The sequence below is a fragment of the Salmo salar genome, chromosome ssa09 (genome assembly GCF_905237065.1).
Source record: "Salmo salar chromosome ssa09, Ssal_v3.1, whole genome shotgun sequence".
NCBI classification, from domain to species: Eukaryota; Metazoa; Chordata; class Actinopteri; order Salmoniformes; family Salmonidae; genus Salmo; species Salmo salar.
The window spans coordinates 114860093-114882191 of NC_059450.1; the positions used below are offsets into that span (position 1 = coordinate 114860093).

Sequence of the window (22099 nt, forward strand, 5' to 3'; positions counted from 1 at the left end):
CCTTCCAGGGACGCAAAGGCAACAGCAGCAACATTTTTACTTCTGCCATGCAACCTCTAGGTGTCAGTGTTGACCACCAATAAACCCTCACTCAGAGAGGGAGAGATCTGTTAGAAAGTCAGGTAGTCAATATAGAGTAATGTTATATGCCAGAGAGGGGAGAGTCAAAAAGAGAGCAAGAGAAGAGGTGAATGTGACTAAGGGCAAGGACCTAGAGAGGAGGATCTTCAGTACATCCGGACCGCAGGGGCCTCTGGCAGTTGTCCAGCCCCAGGCAGAACGTGTGTCTCAGGCATACAGAGCTCGTGTGTGTGTGTGTGTGTGTGTGTGTGTGTGTGTGTGTGTGTGTCTGTGTGTGTGTGTGTGTGTGTGTGTGTGAGCGTTATGCTGTCTTATATAATTGACACTTTCACACTGCTACACCGCAATCGACACAGGATGGATTCTGTCACTGTGTGACTGACATTCACACCAGTGGAGGCTGGTGACTTGAAAAATGGAGTAGGATGGGAGACCCACGGTATAGGCGCGGAACGCATGGAGACGACAAAGTGTTTTTCAAAAATCGTCAAAGACTAATTATTTTAACCTAAAGCATTTAATAAATACATTTATTGTACAATGTTATGGGGAATGGGAATGAGGGGGCTACTTAAAGTGTTGGAAAGGGATCACAGCAGTGATTGAATGAGGGTATGAGGCATTAGTTGAGGTGTGGAGAGGCTTGACCAGTGCAGGACAGGATTTGACTGGGAAGACAAACACAACACACTACACAGTTAGACAAAAGAGCTAAGAATGAGTTAGTCTAAGCAATGAGTAAAATCATTGTGTAATAATGTGATTATGTATGTGATTGACTCTACATACAGTAATGAGATGAAATTGATAGGGGTACTCAGTGCTTGGAGGAGAAACATTCAATGTGCCAGTGGATGAGCGGGCACATGAGACGTGGCTTCAGTTCATGTCAGGAGAAAGTTGACAATGGTGGTGGAGTGGAGTAGTCATCACCTCTTAATCAGGGAACAAGAGGGGACTTAGCTGTAAATACAAATAGCAGATACGACGGCGCAGCTCTAATGGAATGTAAGTTTGGACAATGAGTTTCTCTATGAAATTAAACTCAGACATCTCAAAATTCATAAAGTCAAACAGACTGCACATCTCGCCCACTTGACACATCAAAGTAGCCCAAGAAACGTTCCTGAATACAGCCCTGATCATCCACATACCTGACGATAACTGACAACTTTCCCTCTGGGGCCTGGAGTTCTTCCTTATATGTTAACCTAACCAGGAAAACTCTGGACCCTATAAGGCATTGACAGTGATTCATTGTAAAATGGTTTTATATGGGCTATGATGGGAGCAGTTTTTCCTAATCAGGTCACATGGTTTTAAAAAACTCCTGGCCCTGGGGATGAAAACCCGTCAAACTGCAGCTATCTTATATTTGTTCATATTAATATATTTAGACTAGAGAAGGAGGGGGATTTCTTCTACCCAGACAACAACTACAACTGATGGACAATAGATCTCACAGGGCTGAGCTTTATGCATGTTTGCGTCATGCAGCCTATATGTAGGCCTTATAAAACATTTACTCACATCTGTCATCACTATTATGTTGATTCATTCATTCCAGTTAATAATGTTGGATTAAAAACGTACAGGCAGCCTAGCCAGCCCGATTTTGAATATAAACTACATTTGATCACATTCACATTTTCTCCTGACACACAAATGGACTATAAATGCATAACATTACCAATTAGTTACCCTGACCAGATGGACTGGGCGCGTAGGATGTAACGTTATGCAGCTGCTCTTATTAACAGACTACAGTTGATCAGACTGAAAAATAGTCTCGTTTTCATCCCATACAGCATGTCAGATTTCAAATGTGCTACATTTTGATGGATGATGCAATGGAAGCTATCATATCATTCGGAATTGTTTTCGACATCCTAGAAAAGACAGTTGAAAGTTTGATATGTTCAGCAAGTAAAGCGTCGTAACGTGCAATTACCCCTGCAAGCTCCTTGTAGTTGCCCTTGGCGGAACTTTCCCTCTCGTCGAGTACTCTAGCCATGCAGATTTTTCCCAGAAGCTTGAATCTGATGTGGGCATTTATATGCTTCCTGCTTTTGTTTTGCCGTTTAGCTGAGCGATCGATGTTCTTCATGTCACTGTACCCACCTTTCGACCAAGGCTCAGACTTTCCAAAAAGCAGGCAAGGCCAGCAATACAGGCGGCTTGATGAAAGGCTCCCTGTTAATCAGCTATACTTTTGATACCAGTTGGTCTTGATACCAGTTGGTCTTGATACCAGTTGGGTCTCCTTCTTCATGAAACTGATCTCAGGCAGAGGTTCACCCTCGCATTTAATTCGCACTCTTTCTGTGTACCCCAGAGAATGAAAGGGGTTCTAAAACAAAAAGTCCACAACATTTTTGGGCAGCATTGGCCATTCTTCCATTCTGGTGTAGAAAACTGCACTCTAGCTGGTAGCTAGCTAGCTATTGAAGTTATCAAGGCTAACTTTCAAAAATGTTAAATAAATTGCATTAACTGGACACAAATAAAGGTCTAAAACCAAGAAAACAATTTATAATATACCTCTTCCATCTCCTGTAATTTGAAAAAAACGAATTTGAATTGAGTAGTATTCTAAAAATGCTCAACTATCACTTTTCACTATTAATCTCTATCCAACAATGTCACCAAGCTTCTCAACACATAGAACCCCCATAATGCTCTTTGGCACAATCCCAATAGATAACATTAGGTTTGTTCTCTGATCCTAATTCTATGATTGGATGGGCAACATATCAGTCAACTGCAAAAGCTTTGATTGGTTGGAGGATGTCCTCCAAAAGTGGTCATAATTACCATGTATGTCTATGGAAGGGGTTGAGGCCTACGAGCCTCCTAGGTTTTGTATTGAAGTCAGTGTAGCCAGAGGTGGACGGAAGCTAGCTGTCCTCCGGCTACACCATGGTGCTACACCAGACAGTGCTGTTGAAGTTACGGTAGACCTTCATTGCAAAACAGTGTATTTTAATCTATATGGTGACATAAAACTATACTAAACATATTCATATCTAAAAAGGATATCTAAACTTTCTTTAATGTTTTTTTTTAAATGAAATTTCACTGAGGAGGATGGTCCTCCCCTTCCTCCTCTGAGGAGCCTCCACTGATTCACACATAGTCAATCAAATTCTCAATGGGTACACTAATTGGGAGAAAAATGTAGCATTACATGAAGATCTGTTTGTTTGCCTGAGCACTTCTCTCACTGCCTATATCTGCATCCCAATATCAGACCTACATTGGCATAGACTGGGACCAATCTGTATCTCTCTCGCTCTGTCTCTCGCGGACTTTTCCCTAACAATATACTGGTGCGATGGTGAGTCAAGTGAGCTCATAGTGCCAATTCTGGCTCACTCATGTTCATTTGTACTTGTTCTGTCTCCCCCGCTCACTCTCCTCCCTCCCTCTGCTTCGGTCTGTCTCTCCCTCTGCCAACACTGTGTCCTTACCTCCACACTTGCTCACACTCCTTTCTGTCTCCCTCTTTCACACGTTCCTTTTTGCTGCTCTCTCACCCCCCTCCCCCTCTCCTTTTTCTCCCTCAGCTCCTGAGGAAGAGGCACATAGGGAACGACATCGTCACAATAATCTTCCAGGAGCCGGGAGCGCTGCCCTTCACCCCTCAGAACATCCGCTCCCACTTCCAGCACGTGTTCGTCATCGTCCGCGTGCACAACCCCTGCTCCGACGGCACCTGCTACAGGTATGGGGGGGGGGACACCAACTCTCACCATGGCATCCATTATGCTGCTGTTATTGGTCGGTTTGTTGATGGTTGTTTTTTCCTCCCCTCTCCTCAGTGTGGCTGTGACGCGTATGAAGGACGTGCCTCCCTTCGGCCCGCCCATCCCCAGCGGGATGACGTTCCGTGACCCTGAAGCCTTCCGCAACTTCCTCTTGGCCAAGGTGATCAATGCAGAGAGCGCCGCGCACAAGTCTGAGAAGTTCCACACCATGGCCACGCGCACGCGACAGGAGTACCTCAGAGACTTAGCCGAGAACTGTGTGAGCAGTACGCCGCTCGACTCCGCGGGCAAACTCAACAACCTCATCTCGCTGGCGTCGAAGAAGAGAGAGCGGGCGCGGGCGAGGGAGGGGGCAGAGTTGGGAGCGGCCGGGGCGGTGGCGTGGAGGGTGCTGGCCCAGGACTTCAGTGGCGGCGGGACGGAGATCTCCTGCGCTCTGGGTGTGTCAGCAGAGTACATCCTCCTGGCAGACTGCAACACCAAGGAAGTGGTGTTCAACTGCTTCTGCGTCGACGTGATCGGCTGGACGCCGGAGAGGTTGGTGCTGAAGATCTTCTACGGGAGAGGAGACCACATCGCCGTTAGAGTCCCCGAGGGCTTTGCTCAGGACATCAGGGAGGTGGTGCAGAGGTTAAAGGTGAGCAGGCAGAGGTCATAGAGCTGGGGAAGGTTTACCACATGTATGGTGGTGTAAGAGGCACAGGGGCAGGGAAGAGTTCAACTGGATTTTTTTGTAGAAGAAATAGCCTGGGTACCACTTCCCTACATTGTTGCGTAAGACAATTAAAGGTTTGCTAAAGCAGACAGACAGCCACCCAGGCTAAGGTGGCCATGATTCTTGCCAAGGGGAGGTTCAAAACTGATTCTGAAACAAAAATCCATGTTTGGCTGTTTTGTGTAATTATGTATTTAATGATGCATTTAAAACCACCAGCCTTTTGAAGCCTTTTTATTTGCTTAAAGCTCCTAGGCTCTCCTCCCTCCCTCTCTCCCCAGGCGCTGACAGTGGGCTGTGAGACGGTGGATATGACTCTGAGGAGGAACGGCCTGGGACAGCTGGGGTTCCACGTCAGGCTGGATGGCACCGTGGCTGAGGTACTTTTCCATTCCTTCAAAAAATATATTTCTGTAAAGTCATGTAAAATCCGTAAAAATTCACAGTGAAATTATATTACACATAAAAAAAAAAAATGTTGACCTGCTTTAGGTGGAGGAGTACGGCTTCGCCTGGCAGGCAGGGCTGAGGCAGGGCAGCCGGCTGGTGGAGATCTGCAAGGTTGCCGCGGTAACCCTGACTCACGAGCAGATGATCGACCTACTGAGGACGTCGGTCACCGTTAAAGTGGTGATCATACCGCCCTACGAGGAGGGAGGGCCCCGCAGGTCAGTGTGTGTGTGTGTGGGTGGGTGTGTTTGTGCCCATGTGTGTGTGCGTTTTGAGTGTCTGTGTGTGAACATGAATGTGTTTGTGTCAAAGCATCATCCTGCCTCTAAGGATGTGTTGCAGAGAGAGAAGATTCACAACATACAGCAACACCAACAGAGCTGAGATATGCTGGCCAGACGTCTCTGTTCTGAGGAGAGTTTTGAGTGGGAGTGTGTGAAAGAGAGGCGAGAGGCACATGGTCTGAACATGTGTGAATTCCTGGACGTGGTGAAAGAGGAGAGGGAAAGAAAGACGGATAGAATGAAGTAACAATCAATGGAATGAATACACAATTTCCTTTCAAGCTTTCTTATTCTCGCTGTCTGCCCGTATTGCCTGTGTTTTTCACGTGCCTCTCACTCATTATCTCTCTTGCTATCTCCCCTTCCCCCATCTCTTTTTTTTGGCTCCGTTCCTCTCAACCTTTCATCTGAGTATGGGCCTTGAGTACAGTGGGATAATGAGGCTCTATTAAATACTGTGGGGTTGAATGTTACTGAGATGAATACGCACTGACTACACAGAGTGGGACTAGTCTCTACTCGATATATAGCCCAGCTTGGGTGTGTCCCAAATGGCACCCTTTCCCCTATTTAGTGCATGACTTTTGAATAGGGCCCATAGGGCTCTGGTTAAAAAGGGTGCACTATATAGGGAATAGGGTGCCATTTTGGACGCGGCCCCCGAGTGTGCTGCTCCGTAGTCAGGGTCACATGGAGCAGGATGTCTGTTCTTGATTGAGTTGGGGGTTGCTAAATACAGTAATTGTGCTGCCGGGGCTGTGTGATGGCACAGTAGTTGGACTTCTTTAATGTGTAAGGCAGTTTAATTGCATGACTTAAACCCATTTGATACACACACACACTTGCACACACACATGCTCACTCCTCTACACACACTACATAATTAGGCTTGTATTTCACTCTTTCTGTTCCGCCCTCTTTTTTTCACCTCACCCCCCCCCCTCTCTATCACACTCGTTTTCAATAGTGTGCCAGGAAAACAGATTGCATGAGATTAAGGCCTGGAATCTGCAGGAAGAGGGAAAATAAATAAATATATAGAGGCGATTAATTAAAACGGCATGCTCTGTTTGAATGAAAAGGGTAGAAAAGGAGGGAGGAGGGAGAGAGGTAGTGTGTGTACAGTAGGATAGCGGCATAGAGGAGCTTGGATGGGAAGACGTGTCTGAACACCTCTCAGGTGGGAGAAGCCAAGTGGGTGGGAGAGAGAAAGAGAACTGCCTTCACTTCTTCCTCTTTCTCTCCCCTCCCTGTGTGCGCTATGGACAAGAGAGCGATATAGAGATGCAGTAGCGAGAGAGGGTGTGTGTTCGCTCGCGGAATGTGTGTGTGAGAGAGAGAGCTCCAGCTGTCAGGCCGGCCATTGCGATGGAGCGGTCTCTGGAAGTGGACACCGGTGTTTTCTCTCTCTAAGGTTGGTGCTCTGGTGTGTGTGTGCACCGTACGTGTTCTTATCCAGTGTCTGTGTGTGTGTGAGCGTTGTTTTGTCACTTGACATTGGCAGTTCTATTTGTGTGGGATCAAGTTTTTTTTCCCCCCAAGGTTGGTTAGTACACTCACTGGTATGTGTTTGAGAGTGATCGCGAGACCACCAAATGCCCATCATTCTACCCATACAGTGTCTCCTGGTATCTTTCATACAGACAGTGCATGTGACGTTGCGATGTCCCCTCTGTGTGTGTGATCTGTTTACCTTAGCCTGCAGCGGTAGTAGTAGTAGTAGTAGTTGTTTGTTGTTTTCTAAAGCAGTCTTGGGCTTAGTGTGGCCAGGCCAGTGTGATTGAGCTTAATCCAGGTCAAATAATAGGGGACAGATCACACACAGAGACACAGACAGGACAATCTGCCCCTGTCCAGCTCCTCTTTCATTCTCTGCTCCTCCACTCCTCTAGTCCTCTCTTGTCCTCTAATTTGTTCAGGTATCCTGTCCCTTTCTTCCCTTCTCTTTACCTGCCCTCTTTTTTTCCCCCTCTCTTCCCTTCCCCCGCTGTTCTCTCCTCATCTATATTTTCCCTCTCTTCCTTAAACTAGTCTGTCCTTCCTCTCACCTCTCCGCTCCCTCCCTGTTGCAGTGATGTACATTGTCTGGTGTCTGTGGCGGTGTGGTGCCTCTTTAACCTCCGATACCAGACTTTAGTGACGAAGGATGAAATATTTATGTGCCGTTTCTGCTCAATGCTTTAGTGAGGATGTTGAGAGGGGTAAGCCTGTCATGCTGTGCCGGGTTAAAGAGGGATCTATCGCTCTCTTGAGTAGAAAAGGAGAAGAACACCCCACTGAAACTGATATTGGTCATTATTACGTAATTGACCATGTTCCTTTGAATTTGCCAACAATGTTCATGTACCGTTCATTGTATTATTGATAGTGCAGTGACTCATAATGTCCAGATCATGACTGTTTAGGGGAAGTTGAAGAAAACCCTGTTATCTCACTAATAAAAGTATTTAACTGGAGTGGCCTAGCCTGAAACGACCATTTCCACACGCCTTGCGTGTATAAACTCAATGCAAGTTGACACATCTAGGCTACATACACACGACTAAAAGGCTGACCGAGAGCATCTTTATGAGATTAGCGGTTTATCTTATCGTGCTTCTGTCCAGCGACAACTGGGCTGACTGAGAGGTTAGGTCATGGCTTCTATCTATACGTATGCTCATAGAAACACACACACTTGACCGAGGCCTTACAGTAGAGGATGGAGTCCTGATGTTGCAGTAATCTGCGCCCCCCCCCCGTTTCCATCCTGAGGTAAAATAATAAGCTCATTAGTTCTCATTAGGATATGCTGGCGGAGAGTATGGAGGAGTTCGGGGGTTTTCACCTGCTCGGCTTAAGTTCAGCTTGAGTTCGACTGCAGCTCCTGTGATCAAGGTGGACCTCTTATCTGAGTGCTGTGTGTGTGCACGTGTGCGTGCGTAGCCACTGACATTTTGTATGCAGCTATGACATTTCTAGTTGTTGTCTGGTGTTTGTGTATAATCTATGTGAACGGTGCAGTCTTGCAATACCACTGACTCTCCATTCCCCCTCTCTGTCTGTAGGGGCTGCACAGAGGAGTATGAGATGAAGACCATGGAGCAGAAGCCAGAGTCTGAGCCTGTGGCAGCAGGGTACCGGCCCTCCCCTCGCCCCCCTGATTGGCGCTGGGACAGCCCCCCCGGCCCTCCTGGCCTGCACAGCTTCCCCACCCCTCAGCGTTGGACCCCTATGGGCCCCCCACCACCCCAACCCCGCTCACACAAAGCCATGGTCATGCCCGTCCCATACAGGGAGCCCCAGCACCTCTCCAACAAGAGGTGCGACACTGACGTTTGTTTGTTGTGTGTGATGTGTTTGCCTTGTGCTTAGGCACTGGTGGAGTTGCCCTTGTTTGCTTCAGTGTATTGAGCGGGTTGTCCTATGCTTATGGCCTGGTGTGATTCTCATAAATGCTCCGACAATGAGGCTATCCTTATAAAAGCGTCGCTGTAGGTGGAGAACATATGAGTGATTTCACACGAAACCAGGACAAAAAATACCATGATTTTGGGGATTTTTACAAAATGTAACCCATAGAATGGTTCTTTTGGAGGAAGTTTACATATATTTTACATTTGTATCTAATAATTTAGCATAATTGAGAAATAATTCATCAAAGATGTAATTTTTATGATATTTTGGCCTTACCAAGGCCTCCTTTAAGACTCCATAATGTTTCATCTGTAGGTGCTACAAGGCAAAAATGTGTCATGAAGCTTTACCGCTTGCTCTGTAATAGGAAATACCAAATAGGGCTATCTTCTGTATACCACCCCTACCTTGTCACAACACAACTGATTTGGCTGAAACAAATTAAGAAGGAAAGAAATTCCTCAAATTACCTTTTAACAAGGCACACCTGTTAATTGAAATGCATTCCAGGTGACTACCTCATGAAGCTGGTTGAGAGAATGCCAAGAGTGTGCAAAGCTGTCATCAAGGCAAAGGGTGGCTACTTGTTTAACATTTTTTTGGTTATAACATGATTCCATATGTGGTATTTCATAGTTTTGATGTCTTATTCTACAATGTAGAAAATAGTAAACGTAAAGAAAAACCCTTAAATGAGTAGGTGTGTCCAAACTTTTGACTGGTACTGTATTTTGCTGTGTGACTAGGGGCTTTATTTTGGGAGCACTGTGCAACTATGAAAGAAATCTACCAGATATGAATTGTTGTAACAAGGCTTCACTTTACCGTTGTTTCCAAGTGACCTAGAGAAACAATTAAGTACGGATCCGTTAGCATCACGTTTGATAGAGCAAAAGTGGCTTGCTTCTAGTTAGACCAGGTCAAAAGATCTGACCCGTTACCCGCGCAACAGTTTTTATCTTCCTATAAATGATCTCCGGGACCACACTTTACATTCATAAACCATATCGTGGGCCATTCTTAAACTCATCAACGTTGTTAACCATTTTGCACTTTGTTCAGTCATGTTACCTCGTTGGCTAGCTAGCTAACAACCTGGTAACCTTACCAGTGTATCCAAACATTTGGGTGCACAGAAAGAAAGGAAGAGGGATAGCTTTCTTCAGTAGATCAATGATCATACAAATCAATGAATGACGGATCTCTTGTATGTTGTCAACACAAACCTGAGGTTTTTTAAAGAGACCATGCAAGATTTTCAATGTAATGTGTCGCAATAGGAAAATAGTGCACTGAACAACAACAACAAAAACTCAACATGCAACAATTTCAAAGAGTTACAGTTCATATAATGAAATCAGTCAATTGAAATAAATGAATTATGCCCTAATCTATTCATTTCACATGACTGGGAATACAGATATGCATCTGTTGGTCACAGATACCTTATAAAACTAAAAAAGTAGGGGCGTAGATCAGAACACCAGTCTGTATCTGGTGTGACCATTTGCCTCATGCAGCATGACACATCTCTTTCGCATAGAGTTGATCAGGCTGTTGATTGTGGAATGTTGTCCCACTCCTCTTCAACGGCTGTGCGAAGTTGCTGGATATTGGCGGGAACTGGAACATGCTGTCGTACACGTCGATCCAGAGCATCCCAAACTTGCTCAATGGGTGACATGTCTGGTGAGTATCCAGGCCATGGAAGAACTGGGACATTTTCAGCTTCCAGGAATTATGTACAGATCCTTGCGACATGGGGCCGTGCATTATCATGCTGAAACATAAGGCGATGGCAGCAGATGAATGGCACGACAATGGGTCTCGTCAGGGTATCTCTGTGCATTGAAATTGACATTGATAAAATGCAATTATTTTCATTGTCCGTAGCTTATGCCTGCCCCTAACATAATCCCACCGCCCCCATGGGGCACTCTGTTCACAACGTTGACATCAGCAAGCCGTTCGCCCATACAAATTACATTTTATTAGTCACATGCACCAACAATGCAGTTTAAAAAAATAAAAGTAACAAGTAATTAAAGAGCAGCAGTAAAATAACAATAGTGAGACTATATACAGGGGGGTACTGGTACAGAGTCAATGTGTAGGGGCACGGGTTAGTTGAGGTAATATGTACATGTTGGTAGAGTTATTAAAGTGACTATGCATAGATGATAACAACAGAGAGTAGCAGTGGTGTAAAAGAGGTAGGTATGCAAATAGCCTGGGTAGCCATTTGGTTAGATGTTCAAGAATCTAATGGCTTGGGGGTAGAAGCTGTTTAGAAGCCTCTTGGACCTAGACTTGGCGCTCCGGTAGCGCTAGCAGAGAGAACAGTCTATGAGTAGGGTGGCTGGAGTCTGACAATTTTTAGGGCCTTCCTCTGACACCGCCTGGTATCGAGGTCCTGGATGGCAGGGAGCTTGGCCCCAGTGATGTACTGGGCCGTTCACACTACCCTCTGTTGTGCCTTGCAGTCGGAAGCCAAGCAGTTGCCATACCAGGAACTGATGCAACCAGTCAAGATGCTCTCGATTGGTGCAGCTGTAGAACCTTTTGAGGATCTGAGGACCCATGCCAAATCTTTTCAGTCTCCTGAGGGGGAATGGGCTTTGTCGTGCCCTCTTCACGACTGTCTTGGTGTGCTTGGACCATGTTAGTTTGTTGGTGATGTGGACACCAAGGAACTTGAAGCTCTCAACCTGCTCCATAGCAGCCCCGTCGTTGACAATTGGGACGTGCTCGGTCTTATTTTTCCTGTAGTCCACAATCATATCTACAATCGACTCCATGCACGCTGTCTGCCATCTGCCTGGTACAGTTGAAACCGGGATTCACCCATGAAGAGCACACTTCTCCAGCATGCCGAAGGTGAGCATTTGACCACTGAAGTCAGTTAGGACGGCAGTCAAGTTTGTGCAGAAATTCTTCGGTTGTGCAAACCCATAGTTTCATCAGCTGTCCGGGTGGCTGGTCTCAGACGATCCCGCAGGTGAAGAAGCCAGATGTGGAGGTCCTGGGCTGGCGTGGTTACATGTGGTCTGCGATTGTGTCGGTTGGACGTACTGCCAAATTCTCTAAAATTACGTTAGAGGCAGCTTATGGTGGAGAAATTAACATTCAATTATCTGGCAACAGCTCTGGTGGACATTCCAGCAGTCAGCATGCCAATTGCACGCTGCCTCAACTTGAGAAATCTGTGGCATTGTGTGACAAAGCTACATATTTTAGAGTGGCCTTTTTTTTTGTCCCCAGCACAAGGTGCACCTGTGTAATGAGCTTGCTGTTTAATCAGCTTCTTGATATGCCACACCTGTCAGGTGGATGGATTATCTTGGCAAAGAAGTAATTCTCACTAACAGAGATGTAAACAAAGTTGTGCAATTTGTTTTTGAGAAATAATCTTTTTGTGCGTATGGAAAATGTCTGGGATATTTTATTTCACCTCATGAAACATGGGACCAACACTTTACATGTTGCATTTATATTTTTGTTCAGTATAGAAAACTAATATTCCACAAATGACTTTGTAATTTTCATGACAAGTATTCGTGTCAACATTTTAGCTTTAATAAATTAATGTATTTACAGTGTTACATATTCGTTTCTAGGGCACAACATAGGCCCAATATAGGCTGTTTATCAATCAGTTTAAAAAAATCTTATTTTCTGGTGCTACTCAATTTCATTTAGTGCTACTAACTTTTTGAAGTTGGGAGCACCAGTGCTACCAATTAAAAATGTTAATTTAGAGCCCTGCCTTAGAGTATATTATGCTCAACAATATATTGAAAAATGTCTTCTACTTTCATTCATTAATGTAAATGTGTTTATTGAAATCAATATAGTACTCTTTACAGTGCACATAGTAAAGCTTCGTATGACACTGAATTCTGCTTTATAGCACTTAGATTAAACATTAGGGAGTAATTATGGAGTCCTGGGTAAGGCAAAATGTCATAAATATGCCAGCTTTGATCAAATATTTCTAAATTATACTTTTAGATACAAATGTCATACACTATATTTACAAAAGTATGTGGACGCCCCTTCAAATTAGTGGATTCGGCTACATGGCACACAGCCATACAATCTCCATAGACAAATATTGGCAGTAGAAGGGCCTAACTGAAGAGCTCTGTGACTTTCAACGTGGCACCGTCATAGGAGGCCACCTTTCCAACAAGTCAGTTCGTCAAATTTCTGCCCTGCTAGAGCTGCCCAAGTCAACTGTAAGTGCTGTTATTGTGAAGTGGAAACGTCTAGGAGCAACAGCGCAAAGGCGGTAGGCCACACAAGCTCACAGAACAGGACCGCCGAGTAGTGAAGCGCATAAAAATCGTCTGTCCTCGGTTGCAACACTCAGTACAGAGTTCCAAACTTCCTCTAGAAGCAGTGTCATCACAATAACTGTTTCCATGGCCGAGCAGCCGCACACAAGCCTAAGATCACCATGCGCAATGCCAAGCATCGTCTGGAGTGGTGTAAAGCTCGCCGCCATTGGACTCAGTGGAAACGCGTTCTCTGGAGTGATGAATCACGCTTCACCATCTGGCAGTCCGATGGACAATCTGGGTTTGGCAGATGCCATCAGAACACTACCTTCCCAAATGTATAGTGCCAACTGTAAAGTTTGTTGGAGAAGTTATAATGGTCTGTGGCTGTTTTTCATGGTTCGGGCTAGGCCTCTTGGTTCCAGTGAAGGGAAACCAATGACATTCTAGACAATTCTGTGCTTCCAACTTTGTGGCAACAGTTTGGGGAAGGCCCTTTCCTGTTTCAGCATGACAATGCCCCCATGCACAAAGCTAGGTCTATACAGAAATGGTTTGATGAGATTGGTGTGGAAGAACTTAACTGGCCTGCACAGAGCCCTGACCTCAACCCCATCGAACACCTTTGGGATGAATTGGAACACCGACTGCGAGTCAGGCCTAATCGCCCAACATCAGTGCCTGACCTCACTAATGCTCTTGTGGCTGAATGGAAGTAAGTCCCTGCAGAAATGTTCCAACATTTAGTGGAAAACCTTCCCAGGAGAGTGGAGGCTGTTATAGCGGAAAAGGGGGACCAACTCCATGATTTTGGAATGAGATTTTCAACGAGCAGGTGTCCACATACTTTTGGTGGATCAAGATCAGGTCCTCTCTATCCATATAACCATATAAATAATGATCTAAAAGTTATAACTAATCATAGATCAGCACCCATACTCTCCGACGTTTTATGAATATAGGCACTGACTTTAAACTCCGCTGTCCCCTCTGCAGACCGGTGAGTTTCCCTGAGAACCACTACTGCCTGTCGCCAGCGGGGGGCGACAGAGTGCTGCCCTACAGGAACCCCTCAGCCAGCTTCTCCTCCCCCTCTGGCCTGGGGGGCATGGTGGCCCTGGGGGGCCCCGTACTCAGCGGGACCTTCATACGCTACAAACCCTCACCTGACAGGTCAGTCAACAGAGTGTGTGTTAGTGTCTTTGTGTATCTCTGGGGTTGTCTCTGTTTGTGTGCATTGAGGTATCATTGAGGACTCCATTTGTTTGTATTGGAGGAGAATGTCACTCCTTCCTGTTCCCTGGCATTTCCTTTGCATGACACTTGACAGGCTTTTGGTGGTTGTTGCTAGGAGTGGTAGCTAACTTGCTGCAGTCCTTTGACTGATTTGACTGTCAATCTTCTGTCAGTGAGACCTGTACGAACACACTCTTGGATTAAGACTCCATTGTGTAGTTTTACCTGTGTGTTTGGTGATTAGTTACATCCTGCCCAACCAGAGAAACAAGTTTGAAATAAGCGCCACCGGGGAACATAACAAGAACAGAATCTGGGAAATGCTCTTAAACATATTTGTGTGTGTTAGGGCTGTCCCCGGGGGGGGGGGGATATATTGGTCGACCGAGAATCGTCTGCTCGATTGGTTGAAACTTTAAAACGTGTATTTTTCCATATAAAGACACACCCTATATGTTTGAATAATTTCAACTACATGCACTGAACTTGTCTGATGCTTTAAGCGCACTGTTTGATTAAATAATTAAGACACAAATGACTCGATGGCCATGTTGTGTTAGAAGAAATTACAGCAAGGGCCTGTCTGACTGACGCACGTTGTCGGTCTCCCCTCCCTGCTGCAATGAAAAGGCACCACATCACAGCAAGTGTTTATCGCGCTGTTCGTCCTGAAGCTGCAACATCATTTCAGCCATTTAATTTCTTACTTGTTTCTCTGAATGAAAAGTTGTGTTACCTAAATCCCTCATTTGTTTAGAAAACATATTCCCTCTCTTTACTTGAAACATGTAAGCATTGCATGCATGTGACCAATAGGGCCTGACCTATACACTATCATAAAAACTTCAATACATTCGTAATAACAAACTCCAAACACCATAACATGTGACAGTAAAAATGGATGGGAAGTCAGATCTGTGCGAGATTTTTGACTTAGTTGTGGAAACTACTGGAGATCAATAAAAAGGAGGGTATAGAAGCAAGAGTTGGGCGAGTATTGTGTAAGCAACACTAAATATATTGACTAAACAGGATGCGCTCTTAGGCCTACAGCTCAGTGGTGGTTATACAAGGCTATTACTATAAGAAGCCATAGAATGATAATGACACTACATATTATTTTAATGATAATCATTGTAATAACAATAAGGAGAACAGTGTAAACAGAATAAATTATAAGTAATACTGAAGACTGTTCTAACAGGCTTGGTGCTCACGGTATCAGTAGGCTATTAAACAAACACTCAAACAGGCAACAGAAACAGGAACGGTCTTACTTGTGTAGATCTATATGGATGACTATTAAAGCCAGGCACGTTTAAGTTAGGCTATTGATTATAGACCCAGTTAAGTTAAGGTTTGCTCTCTGCTCAATTTTTCTTAGACAATTAAGGAAAAGGCTGTTTCCTCGTCTCCTCAATCCGCTGCTGCCTCCGCCACATTGTTCTCAACACCAATATGCTGGTTAACTTTGGTATTATGCACATGGCAACAAAGGGAAAGGTGCCAATTCAATGGTGCACTGAAGATTGTTTCAGAACCACAGACAGCGACCTCTATCCAATGCGTCAGAAAGCTAATTTGTTATAAAATAATAGTACCATTATTTTTTTTACATATAACCGTATACAATTTCAGTATCACATCTTTGAGAAGTGGTCACCAACCGGTTGATCACGATCGACTGGTTGATCTTCAAGGCATTCCTAGTCAATCACCAAACATTTCTGTAGAAAAGCCAAAGATCAAGGCTTGGTCTCGTTTTTTAAATGTATTAATAAAAAAATCAGGGGGCGCTGTTGTCGGTAGTTGCACTTGATTCAGAGGTCCTGCGCACCGGGTCAGCAAAGTGGTCATATTTTGAACCATTTAATTTTTCTGAAATTACAAACTCCGCCTATCGGGTGGACTGGGAGATCTGTGGCTAAATCGAGTGCGCCTACTACGCTGGCCAATCGAATAGCTCAAATTACCGTGCCGACAGAGCTTCCACGACCCTGGCTACAGCAAAGTTTGATACGTAATATTTTATAACTATTAAAACCATGACCACAGAGAGACTGTCAGAGAATACAGCAAAGAGCTGCCGTTTTTAAAGAGTGAGTTAATGTTAACGTTTTTATTCAACACTAAAACATGAAACGTGCTTCTCCGTACAGCCGCTCGTAATGCCGCTGGAATGAATGACTATCCAAGTGTATCGTTAGCCCTGCGTTTTTATTATTATTAGCAACTCGTCGTCTCTTTTAATATAAAGGAATATTTCACTTTCTCTGGTCATAGGAACAACATGAATTTGTGGATCAAATCAAAATAAAATGTTATTTGTCACATACACGTGTTTAGCGGCAGTGCGACTCGAGTTTAGCCATCAGGTGGAAGACTGTGTCCCCTCTCTGTTCACTCTCACCGGAGGAAAGGATGGAGAGAGTAGGGACCATGAGATGCGGACCCAATGCTGCTCTCTCCCGCCCTGCGCTGAGACTACTGCCGTGTTTAAAAACAACTGGGAACTCAGAAATCTCCGATATCAGTGCGTTGAAAATAACTGGGAACTGGGGGGGGGGCAAATCGAAAACTCTGGCATCTTTCTAGAGCTCCCACTTTCCGACCTGAAGATCACTAATGTCATGATTTGACCTAGTTTATTTCCCCCAGTTCCCAGTTATCTTGAAAGCACCATGACCATCCGATGCCGATACAATCAGGCCATTTACATTTACATTATTTACATTTTTTGAAGTCATCTGTTTTTTTTTTTTATCTGAGCGGTAGATTTTGGCTTGCTTTTTTTTTTTACTTCGAATGTGATCTTGACTCAGAAAAGGTTGGTGACCACTGTCTTAGAGTGATGGACTGTGCAAACACTGTCTTAGAGTGATGATCCTCCGCAATGGATTAGTCCACTGAGACAGGCGCGAATCAGACAGGCGTTTTGTGCACCATAGGAAGAAAACAGTTGAGAAGCACAAGAGTGGTGATCAAGTTGCACATGAAATTCACTACCAATGTTTGCCAGCTATAAATATCTTATAACTATAAATGAACTATTTAAGATGTGCCAAATACATTTTCTCCAGTTCAGGGCTCCAGCTATGCATTTGGTTTGCTAATTTGCTAGCTATAACGTTAAGTGGCTAGCTTGCAATATCAAGCTTCTTGGTTGCAGCACAGACAATCAATCCCCTTCTGGATCAAGTGTGAGTAGCCTTTTGAGATAGTTCTACAACTCTACGACCTGGGTTGGCTGTCCTGTTCTCTTGCCCTTGTTAGCGTTTAGCTAGCATCCGCTATGGGAATCCGCTAGTACTTTGTTAGCATTTGTTAGCATATAAATATATTTGCCGGAGGATAAGGAGAGAAGGCTCAAGTAGCAAATGGAGTAAACAAAAAAAAACTGAAAATGGCGTTTTACATTTAACGAACCAAACATTGAAATACCGTTGTAGAAGGTAAAGTAAAAACCCAAACCAGTCCATGCATCAAAACTGGTATATAGTACGGTATTACGCCCAGTCCTTGTGTGTGTGTGTGTGTGTGTGTGTGTGTGTGTGTGTGTGTGTGTGTGTGTGTGTGTGTGTGTGTGTGTGTGTGTGTGTGTGTGTGTGTGTGTGTGTAACCTCCCTGTTCCTCTTATATCTGTATAGGTACGGTTCAGCCCAGCGTCCCCTGTTGGCCTACGAACCTCATCTCAGTCTGGACATCACCTCTAGTGGAGAGTCCTCCTCGGGCTTCACCAGCCAGGACAGCACTATGGAGCGCTGCAAGACAGGTACACAAACACGTATGTAGACAAACATACAGAACACACACACTGTGTGTGTGTTCTGTATGTTTGTATACCTATTTTTTTATTGTTCTTTTTTTTCTTTTAAGTGGCTAGCTTGCTTTGTGCATGACACAAGTAATTTTACCAACAATTGTTTATCGACAGATTATTTCACTTATAATTCACTGTATCATAATTCCAGTGGGTCAGAAGTTTACATACACTAAGTTGACTCTGCCTTTAAACAGCTTGGAAAATTCCAGAAAATGTCATGGCTTTAGAAGCTTCTGATAGGCTAATTGACATCATTTGAGTCAATTGGAGGTGTACCTGTGGATGTATTTCAAGGCCTACCTTCAAACTCAGTGCCTCTTTGCTTGACATCATGGGAAAAACAAAAGAAATCAGTCAAGACCTCAGAAAAACAATTGTAGACCTCCACAAGTCTGGTTCATCCTTGGGAGCAATTTCCAAACGCCTGAAGGTACCACGTTCATCTGTACAAACAATAGTACGCAAGTATAAACACCATGGGACCATGCAGCCATCATACCGCTCAGGAAGGAGACGTGTTCTGTCTCCTAGAGATGAACGTACTTTGGTGCGAAAAGTGCAAATCAATCCCAGTACAACAGCAAAGGACCATGTGAAGATGCTGGAGGAAACGGGTACAAAAGTATCTATATCCACAGTCAAACGAGTCCTATATCGACATAACCTGAAAGGCCGCTCAGCAAGGAAGAAGCCACTGCTCCAAAACCACCATAAAAAAGCCAGACTACGGTTTGCAACTGCACATGGGCACAAAGATCGTACTTTTTGGAGAAATGTCCTCTGGTCTGATGAAACAAAAATAGAACTGTTTGGTCATAATGACCATCATTATGTTTGGAGGAAAAAGGGGAGGCTTGCAAGCCGAAAAACACCATCCCAACCCCGAAGCACGGGGGTAGCAGCATCATGTTGTGGGGGTGCTTTGCTGCAGGAGGGACTGGTGCACTTCAAAATAGATGACATAATGAGGAGGAAAATTATGTGGATATATTGAAGCAATGTCTCAGAACATCAGTCTAGAAGTTAAAGCTTGGTCGCAAATGGGTCTTCCAAATGGACAATGACCCCAAGCATACTTCCAAAGTTGTGGCAAAATGGCTTAAGGACAACAAAGTCAAGGTATTGGAGTGGCCATCACAAAGCCCTGACCTCAATCCTATAGAGAACTGAAAAAGTGTGTGTGAGCAAGGAGGCCTACAAACCTGACTCAGTTACACCAGCTCTGTCAGGAGGAATGGGCCAAAATTCACCCTTCTTATTGTGGGAAGCTTGTGGAAGGCTACCCAAAACATTTGACCCAAGTTAAACGATTTAAAGTCAATGCTACCAAATACTAATTGAGTGTATGTAAACTTCTGACCCACTGGGAATGTGATGAAAGAAATAAAAGCTGAAATAAATCATTCTCTCTACTATTATTCTGACATTTCACATTCTTAAAATAATGTGATGATCCTAATTGACCTAAGACAGGGAATTTTTACTAGGATTAAATGTCAGGAATTGTGAGAACCTGAGTTTAAATGTATTTGGCTAAGGTGTATGTAAACTTCTGACTTCAACTGTACGTATGCATATACACACACAGAAATAGAGAGTCAGGATTAAAGAGAGTCAATTGGAGAGGGTCCAAATCGAACTGAGTTAGACATCAGAAAAGAGGCTTAAATACTGACTACCCCAATACAGTGACCACACACACACACACACACACACACACACACACAGTGGACACATAAAACATAATGCTGGCCTACATACCACACCTGTCACTACATTAAACCTGTAATGTGTAATGGTGTGTGTGTTCTCTGCCCAGAGCCCCTATGGCATGTCCCAGCGTCATCGTCTCGGGGGCCAGGAGGAGGAGGGGGGCAGAGGAGACCCACCCGACAGGACGTCCCAGGGAAAGACTCCCCCAACAGACACTCAAAGGTCAGATATAACTGTCCTCTTTTATTTAGAGAGATTTTCTGCCCGTTGCTTTTCTGAGTATCTACCGTCTCTTTCTCTCTCACCTCATCCCGCTCTCTGTAGGGTGAGACCCAGTACTCCAGCCACTCCAGCAGTAACACTCTCTCCAGTAACGCGTCCAGCAGCCACAGTGACGAGCGCTGGTTCGACGGGGCCGGGGGGGAGAGAGGAGGCCCGGGGGGATCCGGGGGTTGCCTAGGCGACCTGGCTGAACCTGACCCCGACCCCCTCAGTAAGGGCGGATCCAGCGATAGCGGCATCGACGCCCCCACCCTCTACAACACCAAGCCCGGCGGTCGCCACGGAAACCAGTCCAGCCAATCACAGAAGCCGCTGCACTGTTCAGCAACCTATAATAGCGGGCTGCAGGACGTCTCTGGGGTGAGGGGCAACGGAGTCGAGGGGCGGAGACTAGAGTCGTCACCTGTATTACCTGCCAATCAGAACAAAGGATACCGCACGCGTACCTTCCCTCCTCCTGGATCCAACGTGGAGAAGCCAGACTCATTTAAACCCAGGTACAAGAGAGACACACACTGATAGAGCTTATACACTCCAACTCAGGTTAGCTTTTAGTAGTGGTAAGAGAGTAGAAGTGGGGAGGACAAAGAACTGTATGTTTTGTCTGCACAGGCATCCCACCCCCCATACTGAACATACCGAAACACATCACTGTGTAATCCCTATGGGGGGGCATGTATGGGCCAGATGTACCACCCCTGCCCTACATACACATAGACACACATATTTCGAGTCCAGCTACTCTTAGAGGGGGATTAAAGGATTGGGGGTTTAGACCCCCAGTTCCATCACTCCAGTCCCCCAGTTTATACCCAGTCACTTCAGGGAAACAGGACAGCACACTGGCACTCTGACACACAGAGGCACCCATCACAGTGGGACACAACACGTAACTTACAGGTATGTAGTCTAAACTGTGGTACAGGAGCTTAGGAAATGGGGATGGAGACGTGTGAGTGTTAAGATGGATGGGTGGAGGTATTGAGTGATGGTGGGTTAGATGGACATGTGTAGATGAATGGTTGCTTGAGTGATTGGGTGGATGGTTTGCTGGATGTATGTCCAGAGAAAGACAGACAGCTGGTCAGGGATATTCACAGATGTTGCTGCTGGTTGGTTGGTATGTTGGTTGAAAAAAGAGAGAAAAGGGGGGATTTGAGATGTGAATTCCACCAGCAGCTGTTCTATGTGACGTGTGGTTTGTTGTGTCTGTTATGCATCTCACCCTGAGTGGATCCGTCAACTCAAGCATATCTCTAAACCTGTGCATCATTTATATTGACTTTGTTATGCATGTAGACGGATAGATAGATCGATTTATGGATTTGAGCATGTGTTTCTCTGTACGTGTGTTTCTCTGTACGTTAATGCCGTGCGTCTGTGTGTCGTCACAGGGCCTGCTATACACCCCAGGGTTACAAGACCCCTGCAGCAGAGAAATCACGGCCGGTCCGAGCCGCCACAGTCACGCCTAACTCTGCTCTACTCAGCTCCACCCCTCTCTCCAGCTCCGCCCCCAAGGCCTTATACAGCAAGAGCAGACTGGGCGCCTGGCAACCAGACGACAACGCCCCCTCCCGTTCAAACACACCCACTACCTACAGCTCTGACACTAACAGCAGCAAGAAGTAAGAGAGTGTGTGTGTGTGTGTGTGTGTGTGTGTGTGTGTGTGTGTGTGTGTGTGTGTGTGTGTGTGTGTGTGTGTGTGTGTGTGTGTGTGTGTGTGTGTGTGTGTGTGTGTGTGTGTGTGTATACACTACCGTTCAAAAGTTTGGGGTCACTTAAAAATGTCCTTGTTTTTGAAAGAAAAGCACATTTTTTTTTGTCCATTAAATAACATCAAATTGATCAGAAATACAGTGTAGACATTGTTAATGTTGTAAATAACTATTGTAGCTGGAAACGGCTGATCTACATAGGCGTACGGAGGCCAATTATCAGCAACCATCACTCGTGTTCCAATGGCACGTTGTGTTAGCTAATCCTAGTTTAGCATTTTAAAAGGCTAATTGATCATTAGAAAACCCTTTTGCAATTATGTTAGCACAGCTGAAAACTGTTGTCCTGATTA

The 22099-nt window shown here is 45.0% G+C and overlaps 1 protein-coding gene across 2 annotated transcripts in view; it reads left to right on the forward strand.

The window, feature by feature from the left end:
• LOC106612494 (signal-induced proliferation-associated 1 like 3) overlaps nucleotides 1–22099 on the forward strand; it is a 105957-nt gene that overhangs the window by 76662 nt on the left and 7196 nt on the right. For both annotated transcript variants that reach the window (XM_045724368.1, XM_045724369.1), the window contains exons 8-17: nucleotides 3648–3805; nucleotides 3903–4485; nucleotides 4845–4943; nucleotides 5056–5231; nucleotides 8345–8599; nucleotides 13970–14146; nucleotides 17857–17981; nucleotides 19852–19967; nucleotides 20070–20524; nucleotides 21422–21655. In XM_045724368.1, the coding sequence (XP_045580324.1) occupies nucleotides 3648–3805; nucleotides 3903–4485; nucleotides 4845–4943; nucleotides 5056–5231; nucleotides 8345–8599; nucleotides 13970–14146; nucleotides 17857–17981; nucleotides 19852–19967; nucleotides 20070–20524; nucleotides 21422–21655 (2378 nt within the window). The remainder of the gene's footprint in view (nucleotides 1–3647; nucleotides 3806–3902; nucleotides 4486–4844; nucleotides 4944–5055; nucleotides 5232–8344; nucleotides 8600–13969; nucleotides 14147–17856; nucleotides 17982–19851; nucleotides 19968–20069; nucleotides 20525–21421; nucleotides 21656–22099) is intronic.